Genomic DNA, 27,777 nt, shown 5'->3' with positions numbered 1-27,777 from the left:
TGGAGAAGCGGGCAGCTGAGTGCCTTGTTCTTGGTTGCAGCCTTGTCTAGATGGACCTGAGTAGAGGAGAGACTGGAGTGGTATCTGCTCCTTTTCCCCTGCTGCCACTGAGAAGATGGTATGTTAACTGCCTGCCAGGCAAGGAGCAGTGCCAGTGCTCAGAATTTCTAGTGGTACACATTAACTTCAGAAGTTCAGCTTACATTCAAAACATAGCTTGTATACTTGATTACGTTGAGGTGGGCGTGCATTTTCTGGGAGCTAGAACACTTTCCTCACCCTACTATATTTCTCTCCTGTGTAAATTCACTCAGGTGTGTAACCATAGGTCATGTGTCTTGGTTGAATGTATGCAGCTGCCTCCTGGATTTACAGAGAAATTTGGGATTGTCCCTGTGATACTCATCAGCAGCAAAAGCTATTTTAAGATGCTATTTTAATGGTAGCTCAGTACCTGGACATACCTGAATAATGTGGTTTATTGCCTACCCAGATTGTTTAACGACTTGCTGTATTGTAAGATTTAGGAGAAAATACAATTTGCTGTAACTATGCCACTTGTAGTGGTGAGAAGTACCTTCTCCTTTTAAGCAACGATAATCAAATATAAGGACTAGAGTCAAGTTGTTGAAGCTGTACTGAAATGCATGTTACTGTTGTAAAAAGTTAAAGAAGCACTAGTGCAGACGGCAGTACCCAGCCTGGCAGTAACTGCTCTTCTGTGTACATCGTGTGTGTGCCGTGGTTTCCACGGATCCTTTGCATTTCTAAACAAAACTGAAAAATGCAGTTTAGTCTTGAAAATCCTTAATGACCTGGAACTCATGCTTTTGCCTGCTGTTTCTGTTTCTACCTTAAGATAAAGCATCTTGAGGGTTATGAACCTGCATAAGCAGAGATTCTGACTGTTGGGTGTTGAGAAACTGTATGGCTGGCACTTGGATTGTTGCTGGATAGATCTTGGTCTGAGATCTGGCCAAACCAAGTACACTAGTGTATGAATTAAAGTGTAGGGGTCATTTCTTTGATCCAAGATAAAATATTCATGTAAACTATTACAATAATATCAGTAATAATAAAATAATATTAAATACTGCAAATAATACCAATACTGTAATTTCTGATTTTATTCCTTGTAGAATGGAAAGTGAGAAAGCTCTATCTTGTTTGATCCTGTCTTTTGCCTGTTTGCATGCTTGTTAAAATTGACAACAGAAATCGCATGGATATTGTGCCTGTCCAGCAGGCTTTTTTATGTTCAAAACGCCATTCCTCTAAAATACTTCATATTTGTACATTAAAAAAAAAAAAAAAAGGGAAAATAAGGTATAAAACTACCCCTAGAACAGCAGTTGTTACACAGAGTTAATGCAGCACAGGCCATGCTGTCCTGTAGCAGGAGTTTGTCACTTAGTGCAGCTTCTTAACTTAACTGTAGAGGGATGCCAAATTCTGCCGGAGGACTTTGGACACCAGTGTCTTGAGGTTTAGTTTGCATGTTGTGCAGATAGATGTGGGGTGCATTTATCCTTTCCTTTTCCCCAGTAGCTGGAGCTCAACATTCAAGTGGGTGTTCCCTGGACAGCTCAGCAGGGTGAGTTCAGAATCCATGTGCCTGGGAAGGAAGGTTGCAGGAATTTGAAGCGTGCTTGGACTTCAAGAATGCTGTTTTGTATTAAGTGATAGGGAATAAGCACTGTTGGCATTGTTGAAGTCCAGCCTTTGCTTGTGAAATTCATGGAGTTGGTTGCTAATATAATTCGCAGAAATGAATGAAAAAATTAAAAATCCCTCTCCACCTTGGTCCTGCGACTTTAAAAACAAATTTGGCTGTGTACACTACATCTGTTAGGCAGGTATGATGGCAGAAGCAATAGTAAGAGGTAAACCCAGGTGCCTGTAAGATATGTTGAAAGGCATTTCTTTGTTCTGGGGTCATTTATTCCGTGTCAACATTTTGAAGCAAATATTTTATTTTCAAGGAACAGAGGGTTGCATTTGCAGTGGTTTGTACAAAGAAGGAACGTGTTTTGTTTTGTTTTTTTTTAAATCTGTGATTGTGCAACCCAACAGTAGTGGGTGTGATATTTCTCCTGTGTGTGCAATCTGGTCCTTGTGATGGATTTTCTCTCTCCTGCCATACAGCTGCATGTGGGTTAAGTCCCAGGGCCTTGCTTTGAGAAGGGAAGTATGGGGGGATCCTACACCTTGGTAGAAATTCTCTAATAAAATCCTGGAGATCTCTAGTATCCCACAGATTATAATCTGGATGTTCAGTGAAGTCTCTTGCTTACCCAGACTGTCCAAGCCAGTGAGACAGACATCTACTCACCCTATCCCTTGTCTGTGTGTGTGTCTCTTTTCTGGTCTTGTAGGGTTTCTTTGCTCTTAAAAAGTGGGCTGAAAGTGCATCAGTAGTAACACATCCACAGGGACATTGAAATACCTGAATGTGACCATATGAATGTGAGCAAATCAAAACGTGTGTGAATGTCTTTTTCTTTCTTTTAGCATTTTTATGGTCAAATGATCGGCTAGGTAAAAATCTAGACAATGTATTGTGTCTGATGGGGTTTGTGAACAAGCTTCAACAGATAAAAGACGCTCCTGTTAGATGTGCGCAGCTAAATTTCCTGTTGTGTAGCTTAACTGTTAGAAGTATGCCAGTGTTGTGTTACCACCCTGATAAACACAACATATTGCCACTTACTTGTAGGCACCTGCTCTTTGTAGGTGAAATAACTGAATATTGTATCAAAGGGTTGGTTTTGTTCTTTTGCTGGTCCGAGTGCTGTGTCCCCGAGTGCAGCTTCTCTTCCTTGATAACCTCCAGCAAAATAACCATTCTCTTTTCAGTCCCAGTCTATTTTGCCTTTGTTTTTCTTGGTTTTTATATCTCTTCTTACTCTTTATTGCAAAGGCACGGCTTGACATGTCACTCTTGTGTTTGTTTTTTTTTTTTCTTTTTTTTTTTTTTTTCCTTCCAGGTTTCCTCTTTCGGAAAGGGAAAGGTATTCCTGCATGGATAACAGTTGCAGTTAAATTATTACTGTCTTTAATAGTTCTTAAATCCTGGTCTTATTCTGACTTTGACCAGTAACATGTGGAGTTTGTTTCAGGTTTGGGTCAGACCTGACTAATGAAGTTTACATTGGAGTGCTCTGTGTTAATTCTGTCAGTATGAGGTATTAAAAAAATAGTGACTTTTAGATGAGAAACCTTCAAATACTGCACACTAGTTGCAGACACGTTTTTTTATGTGTACTTCTGTTTAAGAAACAAGCAAGATCTCATGGCCTGTCTGCTTTTGAAAGAGGAAACACGGGTTCTTAATTGATTTTTTTTTTGTGTGTGTGTGTGTGTGTGGTGTATGAAAGGTCCTGAGCTGAGAAAGTGCCAGAAGTTACATATTAGACCTCTATGTTTGGATTTATTTCTCCTCCCGTGTACTGTCCCATGCTCCCTCTCGCCCCAGGGAGAACTGCTAGCAGTCCTACAGTCACGGAACAGTAGTCCAGGAAAAAGAGAGGAATTAAGATGAGGATCACAGTATTGGGGAGGACTGACAAAAAAAGTATCTGCCTTTGCAGGCTCCAGGGGTACACTCAAAACACTGAGAACATTTGAGAGATAAAAGTTGTGGCAGGAAATGTAAATGGACTAGCTAGAGCAAAAGCAGTGTGTGTAGTAAGGGTTTCTGTCACAGCTGTGTGTGTGTTTGTAGTGGCTGATGATGACACAGGCCACAAATACTACATTATTGGAGAGAAAATTAAAGGGTGTGGAGAAAATTTAAGGGACTTACGGTTTTTCTGAAACAAAGGAAGAATCATTCATCATCAATAGAATAAGGGATTTGAGATACAGCGTAATTCCTTGGTGAAGTTTATACCAGCTTCTAGCCAGAGGCAAAGCACGATAGCAGTCATTAATTTTGGAAGTCCTCAAAATTTGCTTCAGATGAGTGGCACTAGCAATGGAGCAAAAATAGAAGTAGTTGGGAAGATTTGCCAGAAAGAATAGAGTATTGAGATTGGGAGTGTATTTGTGGAATTAGGGCGTTTTGCAGAGTATAAGAAAGATGTAATTCATGGGGTGACACGCAGTAGTCAGCTGTTCTAAAACACATTTTGAAGTCTGTTTTGTTGCCTTTATGCTCTAAAAATAGTTGACCAGAGAGCTATTGAAATACTGTCTGAGGATTTGGTGTATGAAGCAAAAAAAAAAAAAAAAAAGTAATATGTAATAAATACAAAAGTAAACACAAAACGAACATGTGAGCAGTGAAGTACAACTTCCTCTTCAGAATGTATTTTTGCTCAAATCTGTGTGGCTGACACATGTGAGGCAACTGGTTTTCCAAAGAAGAAGGAAAATAATTTTGACCAACTTGTTTCATCTCCCTTTTCAGGGAAAAACTAATTGGGGTGGTAATTTGGGATTGGTGACACATCAGGGCGTTAATGAGAGTGCTGAAATACACAAGAGCTGCAGCATATAAAATAATCTCCATCCGAAGCATCATCCCTCCACCCTTCATCTACTTGGTTACACTGCAAGATGAAATCTACATTACAGAGGTGCAAGGTCTCATTTCTTGAATGTGTCTCTTAAATTTCTGTTTCTAAAATAGTTGTTTGCACGATTTGCATAAACCACGTAGTTTTGAAGTTTGCAGCTGCAAATGTTACTGTGTGATGTACATGGTTGAAGAAGCTCTGCCTGTGATATAGTTTTAAAAATGATGGCAGGTTTACAGGTGCTCCAGTGTTTATCAGTAGATATTTGTTTTTGTTTTTGTTTTTGTTTTTTTTTTTTTAAATTCTTGTTTGTATTTCAGGTAGCTTGATTTTGGAGAGCTGAATTTAGCTAGTCTTGGTGAATGTGGGTGTGGAGTACACAGTAGTTTCTTTGCCTCATTGATCTTGGGGCATTTGTATTAGGATTTGAAAAAGGAAGCAATCCTCAAAATGTGTGTATGGTTGTGCCTTTTTTTAATATGTATATTGTTTTCTATAGAACGCTAAGTATAACTTCATTTGTGTTTGTGTTTGCTTAACTAGTACACGGACTTGGCTATGTGGTCCCATGGCAGCCTTTTTGGCACCAGAACAGCTGGTTGGCTATTTAACACTGAAGAGTTAAACAGGAGAAGCTTTTCTTTGTCACTTTTTAAAAGTTTACTTTTGTTTTCATGAAAAAAAAAAAAACCCAACAAAAAACCCCAAACAAAACAAACCCAAAACCTACAACAAAATTGCTGACAAAAAAGTGATAAAATTGTCAGTGGAGTGCTTAACTGAGGATTATAGAATTCCTGTTCTGCATTCTTTTAAGAATTCCTTGGTAAAAAATGGAAGCTAATACCCAAGATTCCATGTGTTTTCCATATAAAACAGTTTTTCAACTGTGGTATTTGTTTGAAGAAAGCTGTTCTTCATGTAGACAGTATTAAATAATTAGCAGGGTTTAGTGTTAATTTTGGCATCTGCTAACATTTGGATGTTTTCAGTACAGTAGCTTACCTCTCCAAAGCAGTTAAGAGGAGCTGATCTTTAGAACATTTAACAACAATAATCAGCTCTTTCTTGAAGCCCAAATAATTATCTCCCTGCATTAACACTTGAGGGTAGAAAGGTTGCTGCCAGAATGGAAAGAGAAAATAAAAGTCAATGCTGAAGGAAGCCCAAACTGCTTTGGGACCTCATGGTTGTGTGTAAAGGCTGAGGAAGACTCTTGGTTCAGTTCTCTGGTAGGTGTTCATGCTACAAAGCAGGAGAAGGCACCCGGCAGATGATCAGTAAATTAAGGCTGGCCAGAAATTTAATGGCTGTGATCTCTTGGGAGGAGTGTCCAGACCCCAAAATCTTTGTGGAGACTCCAGTCAAAATGGGGACACTTCTGATGTCCAGAAGGGGACTTCTGTACTAAAGGGGAGCAGGATGGGGTGACCCCCGCCAGCCCCTGCCCCCTGGGGCACCAGCCCTGAGCTTTTTGCCTGTCTGAAGCCAGGGACATCACCAAGTCCACTGTCCCAGCTGCGCACTCCCCTGCCTACAGCCGTTCTCTGCCTGGCCTCTGGTTCAGTGAAGATTTTTGTAGAACATGGAACAGTGCTAACAAATGAGGTTGGAAAGTTGAGCTTATTAAGTAACAACCTCAAAAACTCCTGGGAACTGTCTTTCAGGAATTTGGGCAACTGGTGGAGAATAGAAAATGCTGAAATCTGTGTCATGGAGAACAAAAAAGCAGCTTGTCCAGCTCATTGTAAAGCATCCTATTTGAAAAAGGAATGTGTTTTGTTTTGCTCGCTCTGCAGTTGTTAATTTTAGATTTAGAATAAACTTCATGTCAATTGCAGTGAAAACAAATGATAAAATTAACCCAAAGTATAGATTTTTTTTTTTGTAGTAGGAATCTCTTAAAATCATAGTTTACCATTGTGCTTGAAGTGTGTGTGTTGTTAAACACAGCAAAATCTGAATTTCAATAGAAACTGATGGTTTTGCCAGTGGTGTTTCTTATATCGTTGGGAGGAAACGGTAAATATCCCTTGGTTACCAGGCCATGCACGTGTGTCTATCAGTTCACATAAAGGGCTTAACAAAAAAAAACAAACCCAACAACAAACCTTGAATGGTTTAATTGTTGTTGTCATTTTCCCCATGGTTAATCTAGACTTGTAAAAGCAACCCTGATATGAGGTTAGGATTTATCAGTATTGGGCAGACCCATGCCAGCCGGTTCAGCTCCGTGCTTGACTACGGCAGTGGCTAATCTGCGGTGCAGTTCCTGGTGCGGCACACTCAAACAGGAGGAAACCCTCAGAAGCACCGGCGCTGGGCTGGGAGGCAAAGCCATCACCCGTGGGTGCAGGGCTGGGTGGGGAGCCCGGGGCTGATCCTGCTCCCTGCCCTGCGCCATGTGGATGCTTCTCGGCAACTGGGATTGTTTTTCTTGAAGTGGAAGAGAAGCGTGACTTGGGTGCGCTCTTATTTGAATGCAAAGTGCTAAACACTTCTGCAATAGATTCCCCTCCTCCCCCACCCCAGTAAAGTTTATAGACGGTGCAAAACTGTGTTCTCAGTCAGGAGTCTTGTGTGTGTATATATATATTTTTTTAAAAAAAAACCTGTAGGCTGGTAACATGTTTTTTAGTATGAATGTTCAAAAGCTTCTTATGGAACCCTGCATATTTGCATAAGATTAGCCTCCCTGGATTGAGTAAAAATTGTTTAACCTGATGTCTTGAGGTCTGTCAGTAGCAGATGCTTGTGTTAGATGTTAGGGCAGGGGAGGTATGGCAAGTTACCTGCTGTGCTCACCCCAAGGGTGTCTGAGCCTGTCCAGGCTGCCTCTGTGCCTTTTCACGGCTCCTGATGGATTCTTCTTCCGTTCATTGCTTTGCCTTCGGAAGTGAGTGGGAAATAATATATGCTTTGTATAAGTTCACTGTGCTGCTGCATCTTGAACACTGAGTGCAACCTGGTTAACGGCCTTGCTTACTTCCTCCATCTTAAAAAGGTATAGGAGAAGTTAAGAAGCTACAACAAGGAGAATAAAGATCATAAAAGGTATCAAATGGCTGCTGTAGCAGTAATGGCTAAGTAGACTAGGAAGTGTCCCTCTGCCCCCAGTGTCGTGGGTAACTGAGGAAAGGTGTGCTAGAAGTCTGGAAAGCAGAGTGGCAGGACAAGGTGAAACAGAAGCAATGTAAGACCCCCAGAACACAGAATGTAACATCAAAGGAGGGACTGAAAACAAAAAGAACGAGTTACTTTGTACAACACCTAAACTGTGACACTGATTGCTGGAGTGTTGTAAATACGGCTAATGTCTGCTGGTTTGGAAAGTGGGGGTACATGATCGTAGGGCATTTTGAAATGCAGAGGCACCATCCTCAGGTCAGGAAGTCCCAGAGCCATGAGATGGAGCCCTGGGAAGGTGCTCTACAGCAGTGTCCCTCCCCATGCCTGTTCCCTGCAGCCTACCCTGGCTCCCTTTTTTGACCAGTCGAACCTGCGTGCTGTGCTTTGTGACACTGCCTTGGAGCCAGAGGGAGCTGGGGGTGCGACTTGGCCTCCGCAGCATCTTTTACAGAATGTTTCAGAGCCTTCAGAAGTTTCACATACAGCGTGAAAAAGGGTTTTGTTTCCTTTAAACTCTCATTCTGGTAATTTAATGTAAAGCCCCTTGTGTTGTAACTAGTAGAAAATAATTGTTCTCCGGTGGTGGTTTTTTGTTTGGGGGTTGTTCAACCCCCTGCTATTCAGGATACTTGTCTGACATGCCCTATAGCCCCCTTTAGTCACTTTTTCTCTGAAGAGAATATATCCAGTTAGTATTCTTTGTCCTCATTCTTAACCTGTTGACGTGTTATATGAAGAAGTTAAACCAGCACACAGATCAAGCTTTATTTATGGTTCCCCTTATAAACAGTATCTTTCTGCTTCTGTATTATCATTCAGATGGTTGTAGTATTCAGTGCACTGTGCTAATTAGAGCCTGTAGTAGTTCTTCTTTATAGATATACTGCTTCAAGAACAGTATATGGTCAGATACTCTGCTTAGGAATTCCCTAGGTCTTCCAGTTGTGCATGCCAGCTGAGCAGTATGTGCATCATGGGGCAAATCACCACTGTCTGTGTACCCAAGAATATTTTTGCATTTTTCTATATTCACCATTGGACTACCAGATCAAGTTTGTAGGTGATTTGGTGTGTGATTTCATGCTGCTTTGCTATAATAGCCACCTTTAACGCAGGTTTAGTAGTTGCATTGTTAGCCTAAAAGGAGTAATTTCTTGTGAGCATGTTTGATTTAGACTCCTGTACTATTTGGCAAAGAAGCCCAGATTTAAGCATGTGTTGTCCAATGAGCAGGAAATGTCATTAACTCTGCTTGCTCTCTTCTTCACAATTGTATCTCAGTTTTTAAAGTTACTATCCTGATGCCGATTTGTTTGCCTTTCCCTCTTCTCACAAAAGCCTGGTCTTGGAATTACTAGCTACCTGTAACCACTAAGTCGGATTCCTGTGAACCTGCTTTACATGTCTGTCCATTTCTCTGCACAGCAGAAAACATAAGACAGAAGAGGTGAAACAAGATCAACATTAGCAAATCTCCAGTGATAGAGGAAAACCTTTAAAAGCAATGCTGAAAATAACAGGAAGAAATGCTGAAGGCATCAGGTCCTAGGTGTGAGGTCTCTGATGTGCACTTTGCACAGCTTCTCTAGCTTGGAGTGATCTGTCCTGTTTAAAGGTAAATTAAGGTACGAGCCTAAAAGTAATTTTTTTCTCCTCCTAGTGTCTGTAAAATCAATTGCAGTGCAAAATCTGTATTATTATCCACTTTGGTTATTTGCTAGGAAATGATTTTGCACTTAAACTCCAATACGGACAGATCCAACAGTGTTTCAACAGTTAAAAGAAATCGTGTCAGTAATAGAAAAAAAAGATTTAATATATTCATGCTACCTTTCCATGCTACTGCTAGTCTGAGCAAAGTTCAGCACGCTTCAGGACTGAGCAGTACAGTTAGCATTTGCTGTACCTGTGAATCCATTCTCAAACAGAATTTCAGAATCTGAAATAATGGCAAATAATATTTTGACTTTGTAACAAAGTGCCTACACCGAATCAGTCTACCTTCAGTGGTATATGTCATCACACTAACCCGTGTAAGGCAATGTTTTATATTACTGTTAAACGTGCAAACCCTTTTTGCTGCTTAAGTATATAACAAGCGTTCGGTTGTAGTATTGACTTCAGTAGGTGCACCCCAAAACTTTGAGACTGTGGACTGTACTCATCCAAAATGATACAGAAGTGTGTTTGAAAACTTATCTAGTTGACTACTAAGATTTGTGCTGGTCCGGATGGTGAAGGTGTGTGCTTTCCTATACTTTGACAGGAAAAGAGGGAGGTGCCAATGGGAGCATAATCACCAATCCTTTAACATGCTCATATTATTATCCAAATAAACTAATTTTAATTGCTATTTAATTGTCTTTTTTAAAATGCCAAGATTGTGATCACATCGTTTATAGCATGCTGAGTCTAGTGTCATGTGTACACATAAATGCTCTGTGATGCTTGGACTGCCCTGGCTCCACCTGAGTTTGTATCCTTTTCTTCTCTGTGTCAGAAGTTCATTTTTCTTTGAGTGGTTTTTCAGCCTTTCTAGTCATGAGTGCCAGAGAGCTTAGCGTTTGTTGCTGCAGTAAGTCCATTACTCAGTAAAGCAGTAAAACATAAAGAGGGGTGTGATACTTGAAAAACACATTGTTTAGGGTGTGTTCAGTAGGTTGGGACCGAGTGCCTTGTCTTCAGCGAAGATGTAATCATACTACCATCTCTGGAATGTGCAGGGGCAAGACGTGACGAGTTAAGGTAGTTGCTTCTATGGCCTTGCTGCTCTAGATACAGCAAAGAGAAGGTAGTGCAAGTCCAGTAATTGTTGTAATAGCTCATGACACTTCTGATGTTTCAGCCTTTCCTTAATGTGGAAGAAAATAATTTGTCAGCTGTTCTAGTCACTGATTTTTGAGTATTACATGGGAGCCAGAAGCAGTCTTGCTGCCTTCCTGATCTGATAGTTTTATAGAAGTGTAACCTATGCTAAGAAGGCTCATCAGACTAAGAGAAGGAGCTATGAAAGATTTTTCAGCAGACTTCTTGCCCTGATGACCGCCAAGGGGTTGTGACACTGTAGAATGAGTAAAGCCAGGTTAGTGACACAGGCAGGTCATATAATATCATAACATACAACATCAAATAACATCATTGTACTGAAGAAAAAACTTGTGCTGGTGTTGCTATCTACCCCAAGTTATTAAACACCTGGAGCTTAAAGTGTATGAAAAGTTTCTTCAAATGAGAAGGCTGGCTGTACAAACTCTTCAGCAAAAGTATGAAGTTGTAAATATGTTGGGTAATTATGGGTGTGTTGTTAGTGTCCAGACTGAACCCTGGTTCATGCAGCCTTTCATTTAATGCTAAATTATTCATAAAGCAGAGAGTTGAACAGCTGAAACCAGGCAGTAATGTAGTCACTGTTTGTTTTAGTAAATTTTTTGGGGTGACTTCTTAAATGGCAGCTTTTGGTCTGCTGAGTAATTGCATTGATAAAACCCTAAATGCTTTATACACATCTATAAGAAGTTAATCATATTTTTAAGACTTAAAATTTTGTTTTGTAAAGTGCCATCAGACAGCTTTCCTCTTCAAATATAAGTGGATAAATGAGTTGCTGCAGCAACTCAGTCTAGTTTATAGAGCATGTTCTGTGTATGCTATTTGTTCTCGGCTATTTTTCTAGGCACAGTGTTACATTGTACCTCTTCTATTTTCACATTAAGATAACTTTCTCAGTAGGATGAAGTTTCAGGCACTATTTACCTTACAGACTGGTATCTTTCATGCATGTTGTTTAGTGTTCAGGAGCTTCTTAGTGTAATCAACTTCTTTGTTTTATCTCAGAATAGAATAGTCATGTAACCTATTAATCTGACTCTTCTCCCCCCCCCCCCCCCCCCCCCCCCCATTAGGTACATTGGCGCAATTTAAAACCAGTTTTGCTGTCCTGTGTTTTGTCAAGATGTTCTCTTTGGACAGGCAGACATAATGATAGGAATACAAGGCAACAGCAATATAATGATTGATCGGTGTAGTTAAGTGGTGGTTGCAGCCTGACTGTGTGTCTAATTGCTGCTAAATATTTTGTAGGCATGGCAGAGATGGTGAGTCTGCTTCCAGGAAGCTGTCCCATCCCAGTAATGTTTCCTTCTTCATTACTGTCTTGTGCAGCATCATATCCTTCTGTTGGTGATTTGCAGTTCACAGTCAATAATGCAATAATTATTTGTTTCAGATGGCAATTAGAGGGCAAGAGACTTCCATATAATACTATTTCTAGGTTTTTTTAAGATCTAATGTTGGCTACTTGCTCTTTAGTAAATAAATGTCCTTTCTACTTGCTTGCTTTCTTTCTGAATTTGCTAAGGCAAATTTTGGAAGCATCGAAGACCTTTAAACCTTGTCTCCCTAGCTACAAGTCATCTCACTTCCTACACTCCTGACACCTTTCTCCTTTTATCTGTAAGCTTGCCTCTTGTCTCCTGATACTTTTCTAGAAAGCCTTTTCTTCTTAAGACATTGTCTTTGATCATACCTTTCTTGTTTAGAGGTTTACATTGCTAGATATGCCTTTTGACAGTGGATCAAGTATTGAGAAAGTAATGAACTGTGAAGGAAGAAAAAATAGTAAATGAAACAAAAGCAAACTACCCACTATTTTGCTAATGTGAGAATTACCTTCTAGCTGTAAAGGTAAATGACATGATTTTTACAAGTCATGGAAACATCTGTGGCAGCAGTTATCTACACCTTGACATCAGTCTGTAGGGTCTTGGGGATTTATATACTTCCCTTTCCCCTCCTCCCATTCTACTGGCCAAGTTAATTTTTGTCTCCGTTATTGTTTCATCCTTTAAAAATGCTTTAGGTGGATTGCCTTTTTTTTTTTTTTTTTAAATGCCTTTTGAAAGGCTGCCACACTACAGAAATTGGTTGATACCTTTTCGGATTTTCATTGCAGCAACCTAGGACTGTCTTGAAAAAACAGAACTCTGTAGAACACTTTTAATTTAATTCCTTTTCTCCTGAGTCCCTTTTGTGCAGTAAGTGGTGTTTGTATTCTACCTACAGGTAGGGATTAGAGGCCAAATAGTTTCTCTTCTGAAAGGCAGAGTTCTTCCAGAGCAAGCAAGGGGAAATTTTGCTTCTAGTCGTTTAAAGATTGATTATTGTAAATTAATCCCATGGAGATAGTAGAGTTGGGAACTTATTTGGCTAATCTTGTTGTGTGTTGTTAGTGTTTTGGGTTTTGTTTTGGTTTTTTGGGTTGTGTGGTGGGTTTTTTTGGTGTCCCTGTCCCCCGTCCCCCCGTGTCCCGTCCCCCCCCAACCCCAACCCCTCCTGGGAGTAATGCCTATTAATCTGGCTTCTGCTGGCTTTTGTAGCAGTGGCTTCCAGACTTCTGGAGGGGCAAGTGGCTGGAGCCCACAGGTTTTCTTGTGAGCTGCTAGTATAGTCACATAAAAACCAGTTCCACTCGTGCAGTACACTACCTGCAGCCTGCTTACAGGCATGGTTTGGAGGCTTTGCCTACAGAGAGTTGTGAAGTAATGCGTTTGCATGGTTTTTTTCTAGTTAAAGGCAGGTATACTTTACCTTCCTCACATGCATCTAAGTTTCGTATTTGCTTTCAGGAAGTAATGCTCTTGCTTTAAGGTTTTCTGAATGTGTTTTGTCAGTGTCTTCTTTGCACCACCATAGTTCAGTAACTGCTTCAGAAGCACTGCATTTACTGCTTGCTTGATGAATTTTTCAAATATGTATTTTGATATGCTGCCCAGTAGTTATAATATCAAAGGTCAGTTTGGTGGTAAAAGAGGTATTTAATATAGCACTTGAAATCACTGAATGTTTTTTTCATTATAATTTCTAGCAATGGTGATTTTAATTTTTTTTTTTCCTTGTGTGCTATTATCCATGTGAGACTGGCATTCTGAATTATGCACTGAAGAAGTAAACTTTTATAAGTTTGACATATTTAAAATATTTTTGTATTTTAAAATAATACTTTTTAAAAAACTCTTTGAAAGGGTTATAGTATCTTCCACAGTTGAAGGGGAGTTAGGCAGTGAGTGCTGAAGGATCAGTAGCTCAGCAGGGCTGCCCCAGGGGGTCGTTACAGGTTCCTCTGCTTTCAGGTGGTCCAGTGGGTTCTGACACTGAGGTACAAAGCTGGACCTGGACTGCATGTTCAGCATGCAACTGATATCATTTGATGCTGATGTAATTTGACTGCTTCAAGACTGACTTTGTTCATTTTTCAGTGAGGTTTAAGTTGTCTGACTTTATTCTTACCTCCTACCACCTTATATTTTGTGCTCAGTAAGTCAGTTTTCTTAGTGTTGACTGCAGCTTCACTCATCCACTGGGATTCACACCCACACGTACCCCCACTTTAATCAGTACATACTGTTAGGAAGGCTTTGATTCTGGAATGTCTGTCTAGTCCGGCAGCAGAGGAGAAAGTCATGTGTTTTCAGCTTTCCCCCTGTAAAGGCAGAACCCTGGATATGAAGTATGGTTCATCAAAGTCTTCAAGACTGCTGCCAGCAGTGAATGACTGTCTGACTACTTCTCAGCCTGCTAATGCTACAGTTAGTGCAACTTCCTTGTTGTTTCTGGGATAGCTGTGGCAGTTCTGCATGGAGGTCTACACGAACAGTCTCTAGTGACACGCTAACATCCCCAATACTAGTCATTTCCATGGTGAGGCGGTCGTACATGATAATCGTAAGCAGTTTTTCATGTCACTTACTCCTCCATTGTGGTCTCTTTAACCTCAAAAGGAAACATAAATGTTTCATAACCTGCCAGGGAGACTGCTTCGGTTTCTCCTCTGTGGCTGCCAGATCCAAAAGCTAATGACAAGCATTATCGATAATCTTTCAAAAGTTGAATATTTGGTGTGGTATGAGTCATGACTGAAACCTGTGAAGTTAGTAGCCTGTTGACAGTATCGTAGAAGTAGTAGCAATGTTCTGCTGTAATTTAATTGCTGTGATAGTGGAGTCATTCTGTAGCTTTTGTCCACATGTGACTGCAAGCATGTTTACTGCTGAGCAACATATCTTGCATCTTGGAGAGAGATGAAATTCTACAGTGCTCTGGTCTTGTAACAGAGCTTATGTTGTGCCACCAGCCATGTGATCTTGACAAAATCTTTTCTGCTGTCTCATTGATAGGAGAAAAATACAGCAAACTTTGGAGGTTCCTTCCCTGTAGATTTAGGTTATTGTGAACAGTAGAACAATAGAGCAATATATCTTTCAGTGACAGAGTTCATCTTACTAAACCAGCTGAATCCACCTGAACAGCTTTTTTTGAGTAGTGTCTTTTAATCATTGATGCTATTTTTGTTCTGATTACTTAACAGTGTGAGTATTTGAGTATGATAATGCTGAGGTTATAGTCAGTAAGAAGGAGATTTTTTTTTTCTCCTTTTTTTTTTTAATACTTTCTGTAAAGTCTGGCATCCCGTGGCAAGATTGTAGTTTCTCCCCCCTGCCATTAGTATCACTTGCAATAACCATTTTGCTTTCAGGCTTTCATCTCAACACTTCAGTGACAGTTAGTTAATGAGCAATGAAAGTGTGCACCTGCAGTCATTTATATATGATCCAGTGATTTGTCTAAGGTGACTGATGCTTCTTACTAACTTCCCAAACTATTTTGTCATGGTCCAGTTTTGTTCCAGTTGTATATATCAGATTTTAGACCTGATTTCTTTTCAGCATTCATGATCAGACTCAGTAATGTCTGAAATACCTCTTCTTGGAAGGTGCCTTAACCTCCAAACTGCAGAGACCCCCTTTTAACACTTCGGGCTGTATTGTTTGTAGCGCAGTGGCATGAGTAGATAGAAAACTGTATATAACCTTGAATGTTTCAGAAGAAATTGTCACTATGCTTCATGTTGCCTTGCATTCCTTTTTGTAATGAAAGAATATCTACAAAGTTGTAGGTGTTGCGTTTTGGGTAGGTAGGAAACAACTTAAGTGCCCTTCATCAGTCTAATAGTGTCTAAAATGTTTGTATTGAAAGTTGTGTTTGTTTAATATTTTGCAGTACTGCAAAAAATTATTGCAGTTTAATATTTGCAGCAAGTTAGTATTTAAAGAGTTAAACCTATTCCTTATTCATAAGGTCACTTAATGCTCTGTTGTAGTACTTCCTTAATTTATGTGGTTTGTGTTAACTTTTGGTTGATTAATGGACTGCATCTTTAATTTATTCCAGGGATACGATTAAACCGGGTATTCTGGTCTAGAAACTGACAGATGATGTGACTGGGGTGATGTTGACACACTGTGGTTTAAGCTGCATTAAAGACAGCAATGTATTAAGCAGTATGTTTAATAGGAAAGTTCTCCTGGCCAGTGTGGACAGGTACTTTTTCTTAGTCCTGTATTGTATAATTTGAATAATTCTTTGGCATCGTTCTGCTTGAAGTGAAGGAAAAAACATTTCTTAATTAAATCTTGGTGTGATTTGACAGTTCTTTCCTATGAGCTCTTAAGGACAACAGAGGAAAACATAAATTACTGGTTTTCAGTGCTATAGTTGAAAATAGATTTTTGTCATACTTCTTGCTAGTAAATCTGTTGAAAAAGGACTGTGTTTTGTTTGTGCAAAGTATTTACTGCAAAGTTTAATTTTTAGTAGTTAAAATTTTCCTTTATTCACAGAAGCCAAAAACATTTGCTAGTGTTATCTGGGTTCCATATCAGAGAGCTGTATTACAAAATGTGTGTCAATATGTCAGAAAAAGCAGCAGTGTTATATATCGTCATTGACTTTCTCTTATCACTAAATACTGTCTCTCAGAAGCTGCCTCTGTTTATCTTGATTGCTTTTGCTATGATCTATTCTGCATTTTCTCCCTTCTCTCTGCTAACCATTCATACTTTTGGGGAATGTAGAGCGGTGTCTCACAGAAAGCTCTTTTTCTTAGTTAAGGACAGTTCTTTCCCCATAAAACACAGTATCAACGCTTAAATACTCTGTTAAAAGAATATTAAATACTCTGTTAAAAGAATATTTTGGATGAGCTTTTAGTGAAGATCTTCACTACCCCTCAGGTGTTTACTTCCGTTTGTTTCTAGATACTAAGTTGCCTTGATGATAACTTCAAAAACATAAATATTTTGTAATAAATAAAAGTTTATAACATATATTAAATAAGCATTTATTTAAGAATAGTAAACCCCTGGTATTAATTTAGTGTAAGCAATTGTTGCGTTGCTGTGGGGATGCTGTAGGCTTCCAGATAGAAGTGAACCAGAAGACAGCTTCCTTGTTAGATTATAACCATGCTGTTAAAAGATTAAAAAGAAAGAAAGGAGGGGGAAAAAAAAAAAAAGGCAAGCAAGCTGTGGAAATAAACTTAGGGTGTTTTTTTCTTACTTTTCCTGTTCTTGAATTGCAGCAGTTCAGACCTGTCCCCCCTACCTTTAATTCTGTTGTATTTTGAGTTATGTTCATTTTAACTTGCTGTTCTACTGCACTGCAGTGTTGCCAATGCAGAGAGCTGTTAGTGGGGACTTCTGCAGCTGTACTGCTCAGGTGCCAGTCTTCTGCAAACCTTTTTCTAATAAAATCAAAACTTTAAGTCATATTTGATTTTGCTTTCTTATTAATAATGAGAAGGGTGCACACTTTATTGTGGATGCCACATACTGTATGTTGCAGTGTATGTGTTTCACTCCTGCCTCAGTGAGATCTGCTGTGTCCTAGTAAGCTTCCGAAAGCTGTGTTTGAGCGCAAAGTTTATGATATTTTGTAGCTCTAATCCAGAAGTAAGTCTCTAACCTGATCTGTTTCTGTTCATGCTTGGGGCAGAGGTTATTAGCTCGGTGGATTTACTAGGAGAGTAAATAGTCTGAATAGGAGTGTCGGTTGTGAAAGTATCTTTTCTTGTGTACTGTGAATTGGAATGAGGCTGCAGGAGCGTGAGGTGCACACCTCTGCGTGGCGGAGGAGAGGAAGGACTGTGAAGCAACTGGTGATCGAGTGCAGTGGGTTGACCCAGGCTGGGTGCCAGGTGCACACCAAAGCCGCTCTCCCTGCCCTCCTCAACTGGGCAAGGGAGAGAACATACAGCAAAAGGCTCCTGGGTTGAGAGAAGGACAGGGAGATCACTTAGCGATTACAGTCACGGGCAAAACAGACTCAACATGGGGAAATTAGTTCAACTTATTGCCATTCAAATCGGAAAAACACCTTTTTCCCAGCCCTCCCTTTTTCTCGGGCTCAGCTTCACTCCTGATTTCTCTAGTTCCTGCCCCTGAGCAGTGCAGGGGACTGGGGAACTGGGGTTACGGTCACTTCATCACCCATTGTCTCTGCTGCTCCCTGCTCCACCGTGGGGGCCCTCCCGCAGGTGACAGTTCTCCCTGCACTTCCCCAGCGTGGGGCCGCCCCATGGGCTGCAGTTCTTCATGCACGGCTCCAGCGTGTGTGCGCCACAGGGTGCAGCCCCTCAGGAACAGCCGGCTCCAGCCGGGGTCCCCCGTGGGGTCACAGGCCCTGCCAGGAGCTGCCCCAGCGCCGCTGCCCGCGGGTCACGGCTCCTGCGGGCACCCCCTGCCCCGGCGTGGGGTCCTGCCCGGGCTGGGGGGGGTGTCTGCTCCCTCATGGACCTCCATGGGCAGAGGGGGACACATCCTGCCTCACCGTGGGCCTCTCTGGGCTGCTGGGGAACCTCTGCTGTGGTGCCTGGAGCCCCCCGGCCCCCTCCTGCCCTGCCCTGGGGGGCTGCAGGGCTGCTGCTCTCACAGCCCCCCGCCTCTCTCCAGCTGCAGCTGCTGTTGCGCAGGTTTCCCCCACCCTGCTGCCCCCCTTCTGAAATATTTGATCCCGGAGGTCTCGGCCTTGTGAGTCGGCTGGCCTGGGCTCTGTTGGACAGAGCTTCTAGCAGCTTCTGGCCGAGGCCGCCCCTGCAGCCCCTGGAGCACGCCCTTGCCACGCGAACCCACAGCTTCCCTGCTCGCGTGGCTTACCGAGCTGTCCCCTCCCCCCCCCCCCGCTTGCGGGGACCGCGGTGACTGTCCCCACGGCGGCCCCTGTCCCTGTTGTACCGCGGGTGCGTGCAGCCCCCCCGCCCGGCCCCGGGAGCGGGGCGCTGTCCAGGGTGCTGAGAGGGGCCGCCTACCCGCGCCCTGCCCGCCCGCGCTGCCGGGGTGGGGGGGGTGAGGGCTGCTCTCGGTGACCTCGGGGGTTTGGGGTGTCGTGGGAATGAACACACAACAGCAGGACAGGTATAGCAAAGAGGAACTTACCAGAGCCTTCAGTGTTAAGTGGTGCTTGCCTTCAACTGGTTGCAAGGGGTTTTACAGTTTGGTGAGAAAACAGTTTATTCAAGAATGTATCTGCTTCCTATAATCATGCTCAAATGATCGATCGGCTTCTGATGTGCAAGCAATGGAGGAAGGTTGGTGGTGGTTGGATAGGTCAGGAAGATGCTTGTGCAGTCAAAGCAACGCATCTTTAAAATAGCGGGGCTTTAGTTCATGGTATTGTTTCATTTCTATTTTTCTAGTGGTTTTTACGTGTCTCTCAAACGGTTACTGTAGCAAAACATAAGAGCAGTGATGGCCAGAACCTGGAAATTGTTGCATGAGGTAGTAAAGGATTTCCTCTCCAATTTTTCCCACAAAAGATTTACATCTTACTGTTACACTGGTTAGATGTTTAGTTTTGGTTGGTTTTTTTTTTTTTTTAAAAAGCAGTGACACTGAAGAAGTCAACTTGTTAATTTAGAAAGTCTTCTATTAGAAACTTATATCTGTATAAAAATGTGGAACACCAGAAAAAGTAACTTTAAAGTTTTTGTTTAAGGAGACTTGATTATGAGTTGCTGACTGTAAGGCCATTTGGAAACTTAAGAATCAGCTTATGTTCTTTGTATTTCTATTCTGCATCAATGTGGACTTTTTGCTTCATCCATAAGTATTCATCTGTTTGAGGAATTTTACAGTTTATATACCATACAAGTAGATTTGTTGTGCTATAGTTTAAGGAGAAACTGTTTTGCCCAAAAGTGTGCCCTTTGTGTGTCTTGTAAGCACTACCTGAGACAGAAATGTTAATACAGCTGATTTATTTTTTTTTTTTCCCTGTTAGCTGGAGATACAGACGATCCTCCAAGAATTACTCAAAATCCTGTCATTAATGGTAATGTAGCAATGGCTGACGGGCATAACAACACTGAAGAAGACATGGAAGATGGTAAGTAAATATTTAATAAAAGCGTGGTTTGTTGGCTTCATTATTTTTAGTATTTTTGAGGACAAAATAGGCCATGTCTTACCTGTGTCCTCTGAACTGCAGCTCATTTAAAAAATGAAACCCTCTGTAGTTATGGCTGCTGGTTTTCTGTATAGGCATCCTTTTAACATAGCTGTACAATAGGATTAGGCATCTGAGGGCCTGGATTTTTTTTATCTTACTCTTTCTAGGTATTCATTAAAAATTGCTGAAAGTGATACTGCCCATTGTTATATTTTGTGATACATCCCTTTAAATGTGCTGTAACTGGTGCTTTGCTGAATAGTAATTTTGTCAGTTATGCAATTCCTTCAGGACTTTTAGAATCCTTATCTGTCCTGCTCTCTTGTCAGGTGGCAGCTGTGATCAGATTTTGTCTTTGTATGGTAAGTCAGTGGCAACTGTTCTGTTGAGGAATGTTTTTTTGCCCCAACTCTGCCCTTTTACTTGCAAATGCAAAGGAAGAAGTATGTATTGATGTCCTGTTAATAAAAGGGGACATGGGTTTTTGTAATCCTTCTGTTGGCCTATTAAATGAAAATAAGGTTGCACAGTTTTTTCTGTTACAGAAGATCAAATAATTTTTAAATAGATGTTCCTGGGCTTATTTAAAGAAAGATAATGAGTCTGTAATTCACATAAGTCTGTTATTATGCTTAGTGAGGAAAATATACAATGATACTTCTTTTCTTAGGAGAGGATATGGGAGGGGAACTGTTCTTATTTTGAAGCATTAAATAAAATTGAATTGGGAGAAGGAAGAAAAAATATGGTTGGGATTCATTCCTCTCTGATTCCTTATTTCATGCTATTTTGTGAGAGTACATTTGGGACTAGGCTTAAACATTTTTTTTTTTTTTTCAGACTTGTCCAAAATATTGAGCGATTCCACACACACACACCCCCCCCCCCCCCCCCCCGTTTTGTTTGAGAGAAGGCAGAGTTTGAGGTTAAAGGTCAAAAAAGTGCTTACCTTCATGTATTGAAATAAAATAGAATACTGATAGAGTGATAATGTTACACAAAGAGAATATGGTTTAAGTTCAGGTCAGAAGCATTTCATGGTTGGATTTCCTCTGTATCATTGGCAAAGATAAAGTTTCCCATGGTCAGATTCTTGCAATAAAGTAAAAATAAGGTCTGGTTAGCCTATGGGTTTTTTTTTTGTCTGATTGCCTGCTCTTACTCGGAGGGCTTCAATTCCTTGCTCAGAGTAACTAGCTGAGACTGAAATAGGGAACACTGGTTTTATCCAAATCAAGTCACCTGTTATAAAAGATGTTAAATATCTTTGTCAGGCCATGGTATTTGCAGGGTGGCAAGAGAAGATCATGTGGGTTGACACTGACCGGCAAGGACAGCTCTGTTGAACTTCTCGGCGGTAATGAGGTTTATAGGTAGAAAGCCTGGTAGGGTTTGCTGTCAATACAGCCAGTAGAAAACACATTGGTCAGTTAGTACAAAAAATTGTCCAGATGTTGTACGAGCAAAAGGGACTTAAGCTGCAGAAGCAACTGATGAAACACAGCCAGTATCAAGGAAGGCAATAATCGGGTGTACATCTCTTCATTCAGAAAAAGATGGATTTTTTTAACTCAAAAGCTATTGTCAGACACTTTCTTTCATTTACTAAATATTCAGTTCCTCTCAGAGAACTGGATATGAAAGTGTCGCGGTAGGGAGAAGTAGTCCCTGAAGGTATTTGGCAAAGGGCTTGTGAAAGCTACTGCATTTGTGGTGGCACTCATGTCTTTGTGGACTTTCAGGATAGTCAAGAGCTCTGCTGTTGGGGGTTAAGTTTGATTATTAAGCAATACTCTTAATAGTTCCTTATTATCATATTTGAATAAGGAGTGTCTGGCTGCATTTTGGTGCTGTTATAGCTCTGCATTGCCATGGATAGAAAATAGTGTTATTGCAAAATGTTGTAATTGCAAAAACATTCCTGAAGACTTGCATCATGTAAGCGGATGATGCCTCTTTTCCAAGTCTTGTAAATCAGATTAGCTGCTTGCTGTTGCATTATTTACATACCAGTGCAATTGCTGTCTTGCTGTTTATTCTCTTGCTATCCTGGTTTGCAGCTTGATGTACATGTATAATGGACAGCTTGGAGATTCACAAGATAGGAAAAGATGGAAGGAGGCATTGGTCTCTTTGATACACATGCTCTGTTTTCCCTTGCTGTTATTCATAGAGAGTGGAATCAATCTGAACTGATAAAGAATGCATGAAGAGAATTTAGGTATCTCTTCAGTGAAGATCTTAATGAGTTTAGTGTTCCTGCAGAAGAGGTGAAGAGTAGGATAAAAGGTTGATGCATCCAGCTGGATCATAGAAACCAGCTTTCTGGTGAATTTTTGAGTTGGGGAAACCTTTGAGGTGATTTTGTTCCTCTTGTTTAGCAGAAAAAGCAATGACTGATAAGATTGGAAAAAAGTGCAGGTCTCATCGCCTTTGCTAGGCAACTAACCACAGGCATTTTGAAGAACACATTATGGGGGCAGCAGTGGACCACCAACAGGACTTTAAGATAAGGCTGTGTTCTCTCAAGTGGTTTGACTAGAACCTGTTATTGCTTTGTATGATGCCTTAGCAATTAAAAAGAACCAGCTGAAGGAATAGGCTATGACTTAATATTCAGAGAATGACTTAATGAATTAGGCTTTGTGAGCTGGAGTAGCAGCTTCTGCAAATAAAAAATAATAAAACCAAGGTTCTGATCAAATTTTATTTGCAAGTTCATCAGTATTTGAAACGGCACGTAGAACAAATTCTCCTAGAAGTTAAATTTCAAACAGAAGATCCCTAGCTAAAGATAAACTCACAGCTTTGCAATTACCTACTGAAGTCTCATTTCTGTGAAGAACTGCAGAGGCTAGGAGGCTTTCAGAAGCACCAGTCTTAGCCATATACTAGTATTGCATGCTGTATTTGGATCATTATTAAAATATTCATGGACTATTCAGCCAGTTTCTCCATTAATAATTCAGGTTCAGAATATTTTAATAACATCAGGGTACTTTAAAGGTAGCAACATTTACTAAGAAAATAAAGAAATCTGCTTTTCCCAAAGGTATAAACACTTAAATATGTATTTCAGTTCTTAAAATGGATCATGTTCTGTATTTGGATCTCTGATTTGAAGGATCTTTGCTGTATCAAGGTGCTAGATGTGACATTCAACTTACCAGTGAAAAAATCTTTGCCATGTAGCAAGCATAAGTCATTGTATGTAATTTCACCAGGCATTGTCAGCTGGGTCTGGGGTCTTTCTATCTTCTGTTCAGGATCGTGCTCAGGATCATGTATCTGTAGTTCAGGGATTTGTAGAAGTCTTACCTGCAAGTCACTACTAAATCACTGGGCTGCCAACTGCAGTCTTTTATTGGAAAATAGTGGACATGTTGGTGATGGTGAAAAAAGATATTATTTCTTTGTGCTCTGGAAGAATACTCATCGCACTTGCTATTTAAACTTCGTTGTTTAATATAATTCATGTTTTGATCAATTACACTTACTAAAAATATGGGCTTTCTGGAGTGAAAGGAAGGTTGTTATTTTGAGGGGTTGTGTTTTGCATTTTTAAAGAAAATTCTATTTTAGGGTTGACCTCTGTTATGAGGTTGCATTTTTATGGAATAGTTACTAGTGATTGCTCAAATATTTTACTGAGAAGAGTACCCTTCCCTGGTGAGCTCTCATGCACAGGCTTTCCTGAAAAGAAATCAAGAAATACAGGGAAACTTTCTCTGAAGCATCTGCAGATGCTGCGTGGGCTGCCTTTTTTAGCTGACATGGTAGCAGCGCTGCTGCATCCTTTCACTGAAGTGCTCTGAAACTGCATCAAAGGAAGCAGAAAGCAAACGTGGTCGGCTCATTTTTTGTAGGCTTAGACTAAGCCCACGGGCTCGGTTTGTGATGGTGAGTAGGGAGGCGCTCTGGAGCTGCTTTGAGATACGCGTGATGCAAGGCTGATATTAAATTGTTACCGGTGTTATGGATTTATTTTGATTCTGGCTGCAAATCAATTTTGAGAGCGTACAGCTCCTTTGGCTGCAACCTGTCTGACTCTTAGTCATAGAAGACCAGCTCTCTACTTTGTCAACAGGCAGTGAGTAACTAAAATGAATAGGGAACAGTTTTTACCTACATTATAGACTACTGGTTAGCTATACTTACCTGTAGGGAAAAAGAGGAGAAAAAAATCCTTTGAACTCTTCCATTACCGTGGAAGCTGACAGCACAGGGTAACACGAAGGTCATTGCAGTTGTAGAGGAGAGGGGAAGCTGGTAACTGCTGTAGGACTATTACTTTCAAGAGATAATTGGGAATGCTTAGGCCTGTCAGGCCATACACAAATAAGATCAACTGTGTTGCCAAAATCAAGATCAGAAGTAGGACGACTGCTTGAAAAGAAAGCTGTTTTGCAAGGGAGAATGAAATCTGTCAAAGCTCCCTGGCAGTTGTGGACAAGACTTGTTAATTTTCTGTATCTTTACACTGTTGCGTGTTGTAGACCAGAGAGTTTCATTTTTTTAAGTAAGGTAGCAATCAGGGCTCACCTGTTTCTAAAACAAATAAAAACATTCAACACTGTCTCTGCCGTTAAAAGCTTTCTGAGTGAATGACTGCTTTGCATGTATACATGCAAATAATACATTTGTTGTATACTGTGCACCTTGTCACATAATTTCATGATCCAGTTTCTGGCTTGGTGGTGGTGTACCCCAGTGCTTTTGGTTTCAGCTGTCGCTGCACATGTGACATACCTGCTTTGGTTCTGCATCGCCCCTGAGCGCTATGAGAACAGCGGTCTGACCGTGGGTGCTGCCCTGTGTGCTCCTCGAACCTCCTTACACCCAGTAGCAAATCTGTCCATGTTAGACAGGTGTTAAGCTGGAACCATGGAAAAGGAGAGGAGTGTCTTGCTCGCGCTCTGTACTTCATCCCCACCCTGTAAAATTATTGGGATAAGTTGCAGGTTTTTCCTCCCTGTATGCAACATGAGGCATGTCACAATAGAGAGAGCCCAGCCTTGTGCCTTCCTGAGGCTGTCAGTCTTCGGCACCCTGATATAGCTTTGTGCAACAGAAGCAGAACAGATTGTGGTATATGAAGAACTGGGTATGTGGGAAGAAGGCAAAATTAGTTTAATTGTGTGTATCAAAATAAGTTATTATAAAAAAACCCCAAGAAGTATCTCATTTAACTTTGTTTTAGATCACTAAAAATCTTTAAAATTGTCACATACCACAAAAAATGCAAGACCCTTCTCATGAGCTATTATTCAGCAAACTGGTATGAGATTTTAAAAAAAACGCACTATCTGACCAGTGGGGTTCGTCTGTTTTGAAAAGATATTGTTGCAAGCAGAAAACAACTGAACGGTGACTTGGTATCAATAGGACAGTTGAAAAGATTGTTGAAATCTTTGCACGTCTTGGTTCATGCAAGGAGCTGACTTAAACTGGGCTGTGAAGACACTACACAACAAGAGGAGTTAGAGTGGGTTGTGTTTTATGCTGTAAATTGATGTCTCTGTCTTGCTGTACCTGCTGCTTTAGAGGAAACTTGAGTGGTAGCAAATTCTATTGCTAAAAAGAAAATAATGTACAAAAGGAATGCATCTTTCAGTGCTCTGTTTTCCTGGATGGTGTTGCAGTGTTTTTGAAAGTTGAAAAAATTGAAACTTCAGTTGCTAAGGAGTTCAGTGCCTCTCAGGGTTTGGGGTTCTTTTTGTTGCTTCCAGTATCCCACTACATAAAACATGCTCACGTTGCATGATTTTTGAAGATGATGTTTTGGAGTTAGGGACATGAGGTTTTTCAAATAATTTTGTGTGTATGTGTTACAGATACAAGTTGGCGGTCAGAAGCAACATTTCAGTTTACAGTTGAACGCTTCAACAGATTGAGCGAGTCAGTTCTCAGTCCTCCCTGCTTTGTACGGAATTTGCCATGGAAGATCATGGTTATGCCACGACTCTACCCAGACAGACCACACCAAAAAAGCGTAGGATTCTTCCTTCAGTGCAATGCTGAATCTGATTCCACGTAAGACCCTTCTAATTATTGTACAAGTCCTTATTTGATACTAGTTATTCTGTATCGCACAAAGTACAAACATCTAAAAAAATTATTTTACCTAGCTTTTTCTGCAAGAGGAAAAAAATCTTGCAAGAGTTTGAGTCCCCCTTTCCCCACCACTTCTCTAAATCCCAAAGCATAAGAATAATCCTCTCCTTAGGACAAGCTAAAAGTAGCTTATGTAGCTACAAGTTTGTAGTAGAATTTAGATATCTATATTTCTGTTTGATTGCTGGGGGGAGGTCTTCGACTGATGTTTTTCTTGGCATGGGAAAGGTTTTGGATTTATTTCAAATGGAAGCAGTGCTGGATCTTCTCTAACTCTGCCCTCTAAAATCCTGCCCTGTAAAGCATGTGAGCAGGTATCTGCTACCAGCTGGGGCAAAGCGGTGTACAAGGCAGTCGTCTGCTTAAGTGGAATTCATCATTCATCAAGCGAGATACCAACATGTACATGCTCTTGGAGTCCTGCGTGCAAATGGAAATTGGCTGTCTTTGACCATTTCTGTAAACAATACAGAAATTAAAAAAGATAAATACAAATTTCTGGGGCATTACTGCACCTTATCCAACTAGAGTGCAGACCCATCATAGGTATCCTTTCCAGTAGGGTAACTCCACACTTGCACCACATGTCACACAACTTCTAGTTGTAGGAAGTTGCTCTTCTCCATTATTTTTGTAACCTAAAAGGCAAGTGATTAGTGCAAAGGTAAAGAAGAAAGTTGCAAGCTTGTTAACTAGTCACAGGAGAAGTGATTCACATGCAGGTAGTCTCAGAAAAAGGGTAACATGATCTTCAAAAGCATCAACCAAGGTGCAGCTGGTGGAGCTAAGCAAGCAGCAATGACCCTGCATGAGGAATGACAAGACCTTGTCTGAACTGATACTCAGTTTGATAGTCTTGCACAAGTGGGATGAATCTGAACATGAATGGTCATAAAGAAGTGCTGCTGAGAAAACCAGGGTTGGAGAGTTTATCTTGTGGGAGGGAGGGTAGAACTGCTGCCTCCTTTCTCTAGCCGAAGGCTGAGGTGCCACTCCAGCCACCAAGGCTACCTTTTGAGTTTGCCTGTCCATCTGCATTGAAGTAGATAGAAACAGTTTGCCTCGGAGAGCAGTGGTTAGCTTCTTAAATAAGTTAGCTGTAATTGCTTGACAGTACTTTCTTCACAACACTGTTGCCCTAAGAAAATCTCCATTCCAGCTTCACAGTCATAATGTGGCTTCAGAAGGCCCTGAGGATTCATGCCCTCAATAGCAATTAACCAAATATTAACACCTAATAAGGGGGAAAAAAAAAAAAAAGATCCTTTACATGAAAGTAATGTACCAAAAATCCCTAACAAAAAATTTATTTTAATGAGTATAAAAACCTTCATTTTGAATGAATTTTGAATGTTTCTTCTATATTTATAGATCATGGTCTTGTCACGCACAAGCAGTTCTCAAGATAATAAACTACAAGGATGATGAAAAATCATTCAGTCGTCGTATTAGTCACTTATTCTTTCATAAGGAAAATGACTGGGGCTTTTCCAACTTCATGGCCTGGAGTGTAAGTAATTGGACATTTATTAATCTGTTACTAAAGAGGAGCGGGTTTGAACTGGCACTCTGGAATAGCGAGATACCTATAGAAAAGGGTTATTTTCCAAGCTGTTTTTTCTGTCATTGCTGTAGATTCTTCTTCAATTTCTTATAAAGTCCTGTACTTAATTATTGTAGATTGCATTTACTTGCATTGTGATCCAGATATTCACATATTATTTTCTGCATATCT

At 40.7% G+C, this 27,777-nt stretch overlaps 1 protein-coding gene across 2 annotated transcripts in view; it reads left to right on the top strand.

The window, feature by feature from the left end:
- The window catches only part of USP7 (ubiquitin specific peptidase 7), a 75,675-nt gene that overhangs the window by 13,449 nt on the left and 34,449 nt on the right, over positions 1-27,777 (top strand). Inside the window, exons 2-5 of one of the 2 annotated variants that reach the window (XM_037382489.1) lie at positions 19,761-19,865; positions 20,258-20,290; positions 25,763-25,961; positions 27,414-27,552. In XM_037382489.1, coding sequence (XP_037238386.1) covers positions 19,761-19,865; positions 20,258-20,290; positions 25,763-25,961; positions 27,414-27,552 — 476 coding nt within the window. The remainder of the gene's footprint in view (positions 1-19,760; positions 19,866-20,257; positions 20,291-25,762; positions 25,962-27,413; positions 27,553-27,777) is intronic. The other variant, XM_037382490.1, reaches the window with a different exon arrangement.

Source organism: Falco rusticolus, chromosome 4 (assembly GCF_015220075.1).
Source record: "Falco rusticolus isolate bFalRus1 chromosome 4, bFalRus1.pri, whole genome shotgun sequence".
Lineage (NCBI taxonomy): Eukaryota > Metazoa > Chordata > Aves > Falconiformes > Falconidae > Falco > Falco rusticolus.
This window is presented reverse-complemented; position numbering and strand designations above follow the sequence as displayed.